At 36.2% G+C, this 13,284-nt stretch overlaps 1 protein-coding gene across 9 annotated transcripts in view; it reads right to left on the bottom strand.

Moving 5' to 3' along the window:
* GPHN (gephyrin) overlaps positions 1–13,284 on the bottom strand; it is a 296,958-nt gene that overhangs the window by 166,319 nt on the left and 117,355 nt on the right. For all 9 annotated transcript variants that reach the window (XM_056345747.1, XM_056345749.1, XM_056345748.1 and 6 more), the window contains one exon: positions 6,100–6,157. In XM_056345747.1, coding sequence (XP_056201722.1) covers positions 6,100–6,157 — 58 coding nt within the window. The remainder of the gene's footprint in view (positions 1–6,099; positions 6,158–13,284) is intronic.

Raw genomic sequence — 13,284 nt, 5'->3', positions numbered from 1 at the left:
TCAGTGATTGACTCTGCTAATGCAGGATTTAAAAATTAACTCAGGAAGAAATCTGTGTGTACACCAGGTAAAATTTCATTACAGGAAAATACAGTAAGATTTAAAGCTGTTCTAACATGTTCCACTTCTCAACTGTCCTAGATGGATTCATGGCCATATGAAAGCCTTCCTTACAGAAACCTGAGAACCAAGTAGGAGATCCAAATCTGGAAGTTTTTCAGGGATTTCATACACTAAATTGAGATCTCAATGTAACGTCTATTTTTTGTTACTGTTTGGGATACTTGCAAACCCTTTTCTTTTCCTGTCTGCAGGAGCACAATGAAACTGCCTTCTGGGGGCATGTTAAGAGAGTTAAAAGACAAGCCCTCAGTTTTAGCCAACACACAGTGCAGCATTAGTAATCTAATGGAAGAACATATGATCATCACACATTGCCTTTAAATCTTTCTGAACATGTATCTGTAAGCTTTGGAGTCCATGGAGATCCTATTTGTTAATACTTATTAGATATTCAATTGATAATATCCTTTTATGTCATGTTACTCAGTAGGAGCTCTTGTGCCATCAGTTAGTAATTCTAATCTGACTGGTAAGAAGAAGGAAAACATTGGCAGAAAAACTGAGAACCAGAATTGCCCTTCCTGCAAGGTAAATAGTAAAGCTTCTTGGTACTTTACATTTCTCAGTAATGGTATTGGCGGCAGCAAATACTTTAAACAGCTGAACCCTCTTCAAAAAACTCTGATTCTGAAAGGTCACGGAAGAGAAATCTATTTTTCCTTTGTGCTGGATCCACACAGATACACAGAGCAATAATCTCAGCAAATTGTGATGCCTGCCATTATAAACCTTGGAGAAACTTTTTGTGGAGACCCTCAGCAAATGCTGATATACTTAGCAGATGAACATCAGGGAAATAATGAAATAAATCAGACCTAGGACTTAAACTCCTATGCAAAACTAGGATAATTGCACATCTCTTTGATTATGTAATGCATTGTTGATTCTGTAGAAGATGCAAGAAATATTTAAGTGTCCCACCACCCACTATCAAGATACAAAGCCAGTTTTGCGAAGTCTGAATATTTTGAACCACAATTCTGTTCTTATGGGCTATCCACCACAGTGCTAATGACTACCTTTCTTTCATTCCTGATTTTTTGATACAGGACTATAAACCAGAACTTGATGACAAATTGCAACTTACTTTTTCCATACATTGATAAACATAAAAATGCTTTGAAGGCTCTAGGCCAGTGTCTCTTGGCTGCACACAGAGGTTGCATGAGTTTCATCAGTAACTCCTACTGGCATAAAGAACAGATTCTGACATACAGTATTCTGTGGGTATATGACACCACAAGGTCTACAAACCACATGTGCTCAGTCTCTGAATAGACTAATTTTATCTGTAGTAACTTCAAAGGTACAGATTTTTGACGTCAGTGTCCAACTTCACTCTGAAATGCAGCTCACTGACACTGAAATTAGCTTACTTTGTTCATAAGATATTTCTAGATACAATTGTGTGAAAAACTTAACAACTCATTAGTTCCTAAATTCTCTATAGCAACTGATCTTTAAGAAAAGGTTCTCCATTTCCCTTCTGGCTACTTCCCTCTCTCACATGTTGTTTATAATTTTCTACTCTTGGATCTTCATCACTGGAGTTTGTTGCTTCACAGACCTAAGACAATCTGAGAGGAATGTGTTTCAGCTATTCATGAAGAGGATTTTCATATAATAAACTATTAAGTGAACGCATACTTCTAAAGCAAAAAAGAGAGATATTCTGTCATTATTCAGGGGAAAAAGTCTGTAGTCTTAAATGTACCCTTTCATACTTTATGCATATGTGCTTTCATTTAAAAAGCAACTATAGAACAATTACAACTATTCTTTGAGGAGCACACAGTATGCCTCTGTGTGAAAGGGTGGATAATGGAACAACAAAAAAAAATCCCACCTTCCTCCAGAACTGCTTTATATCTAAATCTACAAATTTACAACCATTACTAAGAAAAATTTCTAAGAAGATTTCTTAATATTAACTACTAGAGGAGGTAACCATTTAACCTTGTTCTCTACACTGGAAATATCTGCCTTGTACCACAAGTACAGTTTCAAAAGAATGAAATACAATGGCAATGTCTTTCTTGTGTGAACTGCTTTTATGAATTGAACACCTGCTGCCAAATTAATTTCTGGTCTTGAGACCGAGATGCATGCATGTGCCTACATGAAAAGCATATGGGAAAACACTTTAAAAATAATTTAAATTCCTTTCTGCTTTTGATTTGCAAATCCTAGCAAACAAAGTATTTTTTTAGAAATCTGTTAAGGAGTGGTCTACTCATTCACCAAGTCTTCCTGTAGAATAACAATCCTTCACAACATCACCCAATTCTTTTGTAATGAAAGAATGCTGAAACCAAAAAGAACATCTCTCATGGTATTATAAACTGTAAGATGCTACTGTTGACATATAAAACTACCCACAGGCACATCACACAAACTTTCCCTCATTGGTAATACGTATAAATTGTTCTTCAGTCAAGGCAAACTCCACATTGTAATAGAAATTGTATTTTGTCATTAATGTCATTAACCAAAAATAAAGAAATGTTGTTTGCTGACATTATTTTCCTCTCAAATGCAATTGCTTTAATTTCCAATCAGAAGATGTTCTTCAAAACCAGGGTTGCCCGACATGCTCACCTGTCCCTATGTACATGAAATTATTTGTCTTGGAAGACCTCTCCTTTAGGCACAACATACTACTACCATGGACAAGGAGCAAGACTGAAATCTGCCAATGTGTTTTTGCATGTTTGAAAAGCTCCTTGCTTACAGGACAAATAATTCTGACAAGAATAAACTTCTAGAGAAAGTCGAAACTTACACACTTTCTCAGAAATATGCTGTAATTCCTCTATTTACTGTCTCCATCAGTTCCTGCAGTATTTTAAAACCAGCAGGTACTGAAAATGCAGTGTCATTGCTTAAACTGGTGTAGAGAAATGACAGAAATGCAGATGGCTATACATCCATTTAGGCATTCACTCAGTTTTTCCTCCTCTGAGAGCTTCTCTTATGGAAGCATTGGTCCTGAAGATCCTGTGATAGAAGACATTTCTACCTTCTAGAAAAGTTTTCAGGGGGGAAAGCCTGCGATGGTATCGTCATACGGTTTACCTGTTGAGCACACTCATGTTGGGAACCTAAGCACCTATGACAAAAATCTTGAGAAGGTAAGCTGCATCACACTCCATTTCAGACTGACAATAGATGCTGAGGAACCATAGTGGTGATTGGTTCCACACAATTCTTCCTAACCTTGCTAAGGTGCTTGAGGGTAGCTAGGGTACATACTATCATTTCTGCCATAAATACTCCTAATTCATATGCCTATAAGCATGCCAGACACACTTAATTTTGGTAAGTGGGATTCACTGCTTTGATTATACCCAACACTGACATATATATCCATTCAAAAAAATAGGTACATACATGTACAGGCAATATTCTAGATACATGAACCACATATGATCTCACAGTACATATATACACATAGTAAAATCACACTTACACTAAACACTCCAGAATGGAAACATTATAGAGACATACAGGTTATTTTTTACATTACTAATACATTTAGAAACATTCATTTCATTAATCTTCTAAAGGCAAGTATATTAAGGCTTACAGAGCTTTTCCTGTTCTATAAATTCAGAGATACAGTCTTGGCTTACCAGTGGTGTTCTACCTAAGATGTAATTGCACAAATTAACAAAATCAATACATGTTTTCCTCATAAATTATTTTGAGCTGTAGAAGAGGTTAATCTACCACTTTTTCTAGAATAAATGGAAATGCTGTCAAAGAGACTTATTTATTTGCCATAGCAATTATTGCTCTCTGTCTGATAAAGGTACCCTCTTTTGCCATTTAAGCAAGCAGTTTACTTTGTAAGGACTATCAGAAAACATGAATATTGCAACTCCTGTGAATATAACTCATCAACCTGTCAACTTACACTATATATTAAAAATGGAGCTATTCTTGCATAGTTCATCAAATTAAACACCTTATATATTTCATGTTTAAATAGGGGAGAGTTAATTGTGAGGCGTTGTGCATGGAAGAAGATTCTGTCCTCTCTAGAAGTAACATTCCAATAATCTCATTTGCTTTCTCTTTTATTTCCTCCTCTCCCCTTTTTCTATTCAAAATCTGCTTGGAGAACCTTTCAGAAGTTAAGACTCTCCCTACATTTACTGCAAGGATACTTAGTCTCCCTGTTTGCCAGCTGATACTAAAAACACATATATACAAAAGAATACTTTTCCATATGCGATACAGATTTGTTCATTATACTCACTGCTGGCGTGTCCTCGCATCTTCCAGTAGTGCCTTATTTCATATGAACAAAACCTATTGTATTACAGCTTGAGAAGTTCAATCATTTAAGGTGTGAGAGGTGGGCTGACTTCAGTCACAACCACAAAAAGCCCATTACCTGAACAAGACAAGACAACTACCAGAAACAAGTAAAGGAGGCGATTTTTTCCAAACACTTCAAATAGTTCTGACTTCGAACAATACAATCCTCCCTCCTCTCTTAGAAGCTGGCACAACTTAGATCAATGAGTAACCAACCCACCCCTTGCTGTTTCCTAGGATCTCGGGCATTTTAACATCAGCTGATTAAGAAAGAGCTGAAAAATCAGAATAGGCCTTCTTCACAGGTGGAGGGGAAAACACATTCCTCTGACTACTGGTCTTGCCTAATACCATAAGTGCCTAAAAATAAAAGTATTTCTTATTTCCCAGTACTCCATCTTACTTTGTTCACTGAACTCAGTTTACACAACAAAACCAGAAATATTTGCTTCTTTTTCTGCATCTTCAACATCAGCAAAATGTCAGCGAATCTGGATTTCTTATATTAAAGGAGAAAGATTATGGTTTAGGGTTTTTGTCATTTTTGTTTTTATAGTTTTGGTGCAGTTCTCTGAAAGTGAAAACACTACATAACACTACTGAGTTTTGAAAATTTTTTCTTTCTTTCTAATACCAAACTCTAAACACTGGACCTACCCTAAGAAATCATGATCCTTTTGATAATTCAAGACAGATGTGTACATGAAACTCAGAGGAGAGAAAAGAATTTTGATCACGACAGTGTAATAACTTTGACTGATACAGATACAGGCAGTCACTGTACTTGCTTACAGTGGGTTTGACGCTAATTGAGGAGGAATAAATCCTCACAACTTTACACACTGTGAAGTCCTATCTAGATCAGATGATTATGCAACCAGTTCCCTTTACTAGATTTTAAACTACTTTTGACTCCTTTGCACAGCTGAAAATGAGCGTATGAAACAGCACAATAGGTTAAGTAATCACAATGAGCAAGCAATACATCAGACTGATGACTACCAATCACATAAAGAACCAGCTACATAGACCAAGCTACCAGATCTAGGCAAATTCCCACCTAGTACCCATCTTTTACTCCACTGAAGAACAAAATTCATACAAATTGCTGAAGTACTTTCCATGAGTGGACTCCACTAAAGTGAATTTTGTTGTAATGCACATTGCATTGGAAGTAAACCTGTATTTTTTGTTGTCATGTCCCAAAATCACAGAGCTTTTAATGATTCTGAGTACCAGTAACTTCATACGATCCCCTTCTTAAGACAGATAATATTGAAAAAACATGGATGTGCTTCTGATCTCAAAAGTAAAATGAACTACATTTACATTTACTTTTGTTATGAAAATGTAACTCAATATACACACTAGTCCTGCATTTCTTTTCAGGTAACAAAACAGAAATATGCTGAATTACACAAGTTTTTGGCATCAAGCAAACCCTACTGAAGTCACCTTAAGCTGAAGATAATCTGTACTTGTAAAAATAATAATTCTATTTTGGATGCCTAAATATGGATCTAATAATTTTACTTTAGATACTTTTTCCCCCATGATACACTTCAAACCAAGAAATAACATGGCTTTTTAATGTAATATTTCTGTAATTTTTCAAGTAAAGAAATTCAGTGTTCAAAGGCAGTAATACTGTACCTTGATTTCTTCTATTTCGTCTGGCACTATCTTGTATGCAGATATAGTCCCACCCAACCTGAAATCAGGAGAAAAATAATATTCTCTAAAATCAGAAGAAAAATATTCTTAAAATCAGTAATACAAAACACAGCATGCAAATGGTGTCATGACTTGTTCCACAACACAAACATTCCTCCCAATGTAGAGGTAAAAGCCACCAAGCCCCACAACAGCAGCAAAAAAACAACCTTTCATTTCTTTATCCAATGAAAAAACTTAATGTGATTAAACATTAGAAACAAGGTGTCCTTCATAGTCTGAAAGACAAGAATTAGGTCAACCAAGCAGAATTACTATCAGCAGGATATTATTCTTTATATTAACAGCCATCAGTCATCATATTCTACAATTTCTTGTTTGTTGTCTAAGTCATATGGGTAAACACTTGAAGCCTTATGTGCTTTGTATTCAGTGTTTCGCTAAGCTGCTATACAATCTTAAATGCATCCAAATTCAATTCTATAAACTGATATTTTTTTTAATTAGACGTGCAGGTACAGACCTCACAAACCACACAGTTTATGGCTTCCATGTTGGAAAAGTTTCTGCAGTTCATGACTGGTAATAAAAAGTGGGTTATGCACAATAGTTGGCATTGATATAGAAAAACAGAGGGGTTTGTTCCACATTGAACTTACTGAACTTGTCTACATTCTGCAGAAATTTATGGTAAAGAACAGTTCACATACTGAAGACGTATGAATAGCATGTAGTATAAATGGTGGTAAATATTACATTTTCCCCAGAGACGTGCAGACATGGCTTCTTTTATTTTACTATTTCTCTATATATAAAGCAGTATCATTGATAGTGACAATTCAGACCTAAAAATATAACTGCACTAATGACCTCCCTGCTGGCTCTGCACAGCAACACTAGTAATTTTCTGGGTCCTACAGAAAAGGAAATCACGTAAGAAACTATTTATTGTAAAGCAGTAAACAGCTATCAAATGTGCATTTGTATAATCTTCCCTAGTATTGGAATTTTCAGTATTTCTATGCAGATATATTTCCTTATATTAAATCTTGATATTATTATACATACCGTTTTCTCAACCTAAAAAGAGGAGGAGAGAGTAACATGGAAAATACAGTAAGATTTTCCTCACAAGTCCTTCCTTTCCACATCTCTACATTTAAGTCACTCTCAGCAATTAAGAGTTTGAAGGCTTTAGACAGAAGATTAAGTCTGCATAGGAAAAGTCAAGTGTGAAGGCCACCACTGCTCCATGTAATATCACCTATGATTTCCAAGGTAGAGACAGGGTCCAGAGATTACAGCATTGATACTAATCATCAATGGAGTTGAAAGTTGAAGAGAATCGAAACTTTTTTTTGCCAGTGCAAGTACAAATATGAGCTTCTATTCTTCACTATACCTGACCTTTGTTCAAATAGTGTTTTCAGGGACAGCTACAAAAATTTGTTTTAACATCATGATGAAGGATTGCTTTCTTCAGTGCATGTTATCACTGCACATGACTATTGCTATTGAAATGATATCTGTAAGAAAACATTTTTTATTCAGTTCTTACAGATCCATTCATGTCCGCACTCTGGAGTACCCAAAAAATAACTTCATTGACTTCCTACCCTCTAGCAGAAATGGATAACAGGGCCTCTGCTGCCAGCACTCCACCAGCCAGGAAACCTGGCAGGCTTCTTTACTGGCCACCCTTGGCACAGCTATTAAGCACTTTCTTGGAATACATCAGGAAAAAAAATTAAAAATCAAAATAATTGACTCAGTAAACTCATCAGGCTTGCTTAAACCATTAATTAGCATCATTTTCTGCAAATACATCTGCAAAATTTTATGTCAAGAGTTTAACATACGCTGAATCTGCCAAGTTGCCGTCCAAATGGTAGCACCATTTAAAGTAAAACGTCAGTTACAATTCCACATTTTTTAAAGAGAAAGTTATGTTACTGTTTAAATAAACAATCACTCACCTATAGCTCCAGCTCACCATACCAATCTTAATGCATTTTCAATCACAGACTAAAACCTTTAGCTTGAAAATCCAGGCTACACATATAACAACACATTTGAAACTGAAATAGAACCAGACACATGTATACAATTCTATAAATACCTAGGAGCTGAAATGAAGGTTTTCTAAGGAAGTCAATACTACCTTCATTTCATAACATTAAGGTTTCACTCCATCTTATAACTCCTGGAAGACAGATCCACCACAGCAGATTGCTAGTTAACTCTGGTACCATAGAGGACATAACAGACATTTGACTGTGTATAAAGTTTGGGTGTGAGTTTCACAGAAGTTTAAAGGCGTCACACACACTGGGAGGAACTAGTTAACACAGCCTGAAGTCTTCGTAAGTATATGTGAGGAACAGATTTTTTGGTTTTACTATATAATAATGTATCTATGAGATAAAAGGTTTTAAGCTGCCTATTTGGCAGCCTGTGAGTAGTGAACAATAACATACAGATAAAATTTAAAAACAGTCTGCTTTTTACACTGTGATCAGAAAAGCAAGGCACCAGCTAGCATGAGTATACATTAAGTACTGTGGGCTTTGTACTCCAGAATATAATGCAGCAAAGAACATGTTAGAAAGGCCAGAATTCATCAGGGACCCAATTTTTGTGCAGATTCACTCTTCATCTTTCTCATTTTTTAGTTTTATTACAGATTTTATTATAGTTTTCTCTAGTTGAACAACAAAAGACACAGCATCCTACAATATAAATGACATTTTGTCTCAGAACAAATACAGACCCAACCAAGAGCAAAGGTAAATATACAGCCAGGTATTGCCAGCAAGCTGAAAAGACAGTCACAAACTTCATCTAGAGAGACCTATTGCACCGTCTGTCTCTCCCAAACTGCAGTATTTTCACACTATAGCAAGCCAGACTATTTAATAATGAAATTATTTTAAATACTAGTTAGCTTTAATTTTTCACATCTATACGTAACAGATAATCTCTGAAAGGTTCCACAATTTATATTCAAATTTCAGTAAACATCAGCCTCATCAGGTCTGCGCCATACCCTGCATGTAATACAGAGAACTGAGGTGTCTAATAGCTTTGCAGAAGAGGAGTGAAATTATTCCTAGATGTAGAAATCCGAGCTGACACAATAAAAACAAAGAACCACACCTTATATTGGGCTAAACTGGTGAAGGTCTTTGAGGAGATAATCAGAAAAGACAGGATATAGATCCATAAAACTAATTAGAAAATAATAAATCTTATATAACAATTTGCACAGGAGTTTGTGAAAGAATAGAAACTTTGCATCTTTTTTAGGAAACTTCTTGGAAAAAAGTGCATCTCAGGTTGGCATATAATGCATAGACTGGGTTCGCAGGAAGTTCACAAAAATGTTTCGGAGAATGTGGAAAGCAAGGTTTCTATAGCAACCTAAGAAATCAGCAAAATAGAGGAAATAAACTGAAGTGAGGCCAATACGGTTGTATTGGAACAGATGGAAGCTTTACTACTTCACAAATTAAAGCAGAGTATCATTGAGGAGGGAAAACCTGAAATTCATCCAGGTTAAGGAAAGTTAAAAAACTAGGAAGAACTGTGCTCAAAAGGAGGCAAGAGTCAATGAACCACAACCCAAATGGGAAGAGAACTCAAGAATGCAAAACTTAAAAATAAATAAATTACAGCTCTGTTAAAACAACAAACTATCCATTATTTTAATGTTATCCTTTTATGAGCTGTTTGCTGTGTTTCAATACCCTATCTAAAACAGAAACTTAATTTCTCATTTTTAAACATTTATTCTGGATATAAGGTTAAAACTATCACAGTGTTATTTTCCATACAGTTAGTTTGGACTTCTGACTGGATTTCCCTTGTGCCCCTGTATACGTGCATGTGCCAATGGACTCATTGGATTATTAGTGCACAACTACATCATGTCCAAGACACTTGTGCACTTGGACTGAATCAATATAGATTGGCTTTTATAACTTGTATTCTAACCAAAGATATGAACACAGTCTTTATATACAGTTCCACATTCAGTGACTGTCATAAGAAGCTGAGCTATTGATTCATCTGTTACTTTAATAAATGAGTCACACTGAATGCAATGAAGTCAATTTTCTAAAAATATCTTGTAGCCAGCTTGGCTGCTGTCATCTGCTGAAGTTCTCCAATACCACTTTAATTAACATTAATGTTTCTTCAGATAGATCACTGTCTAAATTATATCAAGTTGTCACTAAACCTCCCAGTGAAACTCTGCTTCATCTTTAAATGAAAGCAAAATTCAAAATCCTCTGCTCGACTTTTTTTTTCCCAGATCCATCTCATAAATATGTTCATTATCTACCATCAGGATATTTTATCTTTTGACTGATGTATAAACCAAGCAGAATATTCAAGAGAGACTGTGCTTGTGAGCAGATCAAATGACTGGAAGCCAGACAGGATATTTCCAGTTCTAAGGGCATGTTCATTTTATCGCAGGCTACTAAATGAATACACGTGATGATACGACTCCTGCTGGAGCCAACTGACCAAGACAGCATTTTTAGCCTACTCAGCTGGGCTAGCTTAATGTCGACCTGTGAGACATCAGCAAATCACCTTGCCTTGGATGCTCACAGACAGCCAAAACTTCACAGAGTATTCCTAGGAAAGAGGTGGCAGAATTACATTCAAAGCAACTTTGTTCTCCACTGCCTGTAAAGAGCATACATTAAAGGCAGACACAAAGCTACTTTAATTGATACTTGTTTCTACTGACCTTTGCAAAATCGTTAAAGCACCCTGAAGGGAGGTAGTAAGAAGGCATGCTATTTTGGGCTCCCTTCCTACACAACAGAACACTGGCAGCTAGCAAGCTGGGCTACAGCTCTGATCACTGGCTGCACGCCAGCAATGAATTGTGCAAACCAGCTTGCAAAGTGCTTCCTGACAGCAGTTGTACTTACTTTAAGGTGTAGAATTAAGTGATAAAAGATCCAGCCCATGGGTTTTGTTTTGTTTCTTTTTGTTGGGTTGGGTTTTTTTTTTAATAGAGTCAATAATTAGATCCTTGAAAACTTACCTACCCCCTGGTAATCTTAGGCTAACTTCAACATGCTATACTCAAAAACCTCACAGAAATAAAATGATTGCTGACATGCCCTCTGTTCGTTCATGTCTCATGAACAGCTCTGAGATTAAGATGTCAAAATTACAGGATTCTCCCTCTGCCTCACCATATAATGGTATTTTTCTCTTTCAGTCTGCAAAGTTGTTTGGTTTGTTGTTTGGGTTTTTTTACTTTACTACAGGAAAAGCAAGAATAAATTAGGAGAAGCTAATTTTTCAGGCACCTTCAGTAGGAAAATACTGCTACCTCAACAATCTGTTATTGGGAAAGAAGGTAAAAAGGATCTTTATCCTCAGCATATGTCAGAAACTAGGGACGAGGTTGTATGTGGATCATTTGGCAATCACATGACCAGGAGCCACTCTCCTCTTTCAGCAGAACGACTTACTCAATTTTTTGCAGGAAAATTGGAACTGTTATGACATATGTATATCAACTTAAAAGACACCTCTGTATAGCATCAAAATCCACATCAGTTCGGGGCTTAGTGTAGTTTTCTGGGACGTATCTTTGGTTTAACTCAGTGCACGAGACAGACCTATATATGACAGTTTGGGGTATAATTGCTGCCAGCCAAAAGACAGATCCTATAAACTGCCTCCTCTTGAAAATGTTTATCAGTTTACTTGTTGCCTGATAAAGACAGAAGGAGGGCAGGGAAGACAAGATCCCCAAGAAATTTTGGGCTTGCAGGCACTGGCCCCCAAAAGAACCAAAATGGATGAAGAGGACATCTGAAATACATGGACTTTTCAGTGGTGCAATGTTGTTATCTTTTTTACCTTTAGCATGAAAAGAGGTGCCTTCTGGGCAAAAGTAGGAAGAATGCTGAACTTCCATGAGAAGCAAAAACTATTTAGAGTTTTGATTTTCACAGAAAAAATTCATTAATAATTAGTCAAAAGCCCTATCATTAATACTTACATGATTCACAGCAAGGGTAGAAAGCATGCAGATGGCAAACATTTTAAGATCTCTGAACAGAAAGAAATTAAATATAAATATGGATATTTATAAATTCAAAATGTTGAGGCCTTTAGCATTTGACTGTGTCAGACAATGTAGCATGCAGAACCCTACACCAAATACTTCATGGTTTGTAATAGCCTAGTTCTACCAGGTTACAACAAAACAGAGAGGCTCTGCACCTGAAACGGGCTGATAATAAAATACCACAGACTAATTCTGTACTTAGAATTTTCATTAGAGATTCAAAATTTTATTTCTAATTTAAACTGACTTTTAAAGTCTTCCCGAATGCCAGCAGAATCTGAAAACAGTCTTGCCATGTGGACCAACAGCAAAAAGCTCACTTCTGTGCCGGATGCGCGCGTGTTTACAGCACAGAGGAATGATTGTACTATGCTCCATCTGATTGGTAATCTAACTATGGAAAATGTACATTAAATCAAACAGACAGAAATGTCAGCAGCATTTAAGTAAAAATGTGTTCAGTGACTTTGAACGTTCCCACCGGGGCATCAGATGCTTGACCAGCCAGCTCATTAAACAACATGAGCAAGATTTGAAATTTCCTGAGAGAAAAAATATGCAGAAGCAGACAAAAATAATTACCATGAAAACATTCAAATTCTCACCATTTAGACACAGAAATATATATTTAAGATCCATGTTGGGATTTAGTTGGTAGACTGAGAACTTTAAAACACTGTACGAACAGAAGTATTTATAGTAAGGGCCAAGACAGTAATAAATTTTGGGTTTAGTTTGTCCTACAGGAAATACTGTGGTAAGGCAAAGTACATATTTGCATTTTTTCCAGCAAGTACATACCTTGTATATAGGAGAGATACAGAGCATTTGCATATATATTGCTAGCAATTGCCTGTCACAAAATCCTTGCCCTACCTAAAAGCAAAATCTTTGGGTGCCTGAGAGTGACCTTTTGCCTATCTCAGAAGGCACTGAAAAATTAAGGAATTTAGACAGTATCGTAAGGATTGCAATGATCTGCCTGGAAATGAAAGATTCCACTGGTAAATTACAGTAACAGCTTGTAGAAACCTATACAGGCGGATAAAGCTATTTTT

The sequence above is a fragment of the Falco biarmicus genome, chromosome 7 (genome assembly GCF_023638135.1).
Source record: "Falco biarmicus isolate bFalBia1 chromosome 7, bFalBia1.pri, whole genome shotgun sequence".
NCBI lineage: Eukaryota > Metazoa > Chordata > Aves > Falconiformes > Falconidae > Falco > Falco biarmicus.
The sequence above is the reverse complement of the archived record's forward strand: the minus strand, read 5'-3'. Positions and strand labels throughout refer to the sequence as shown.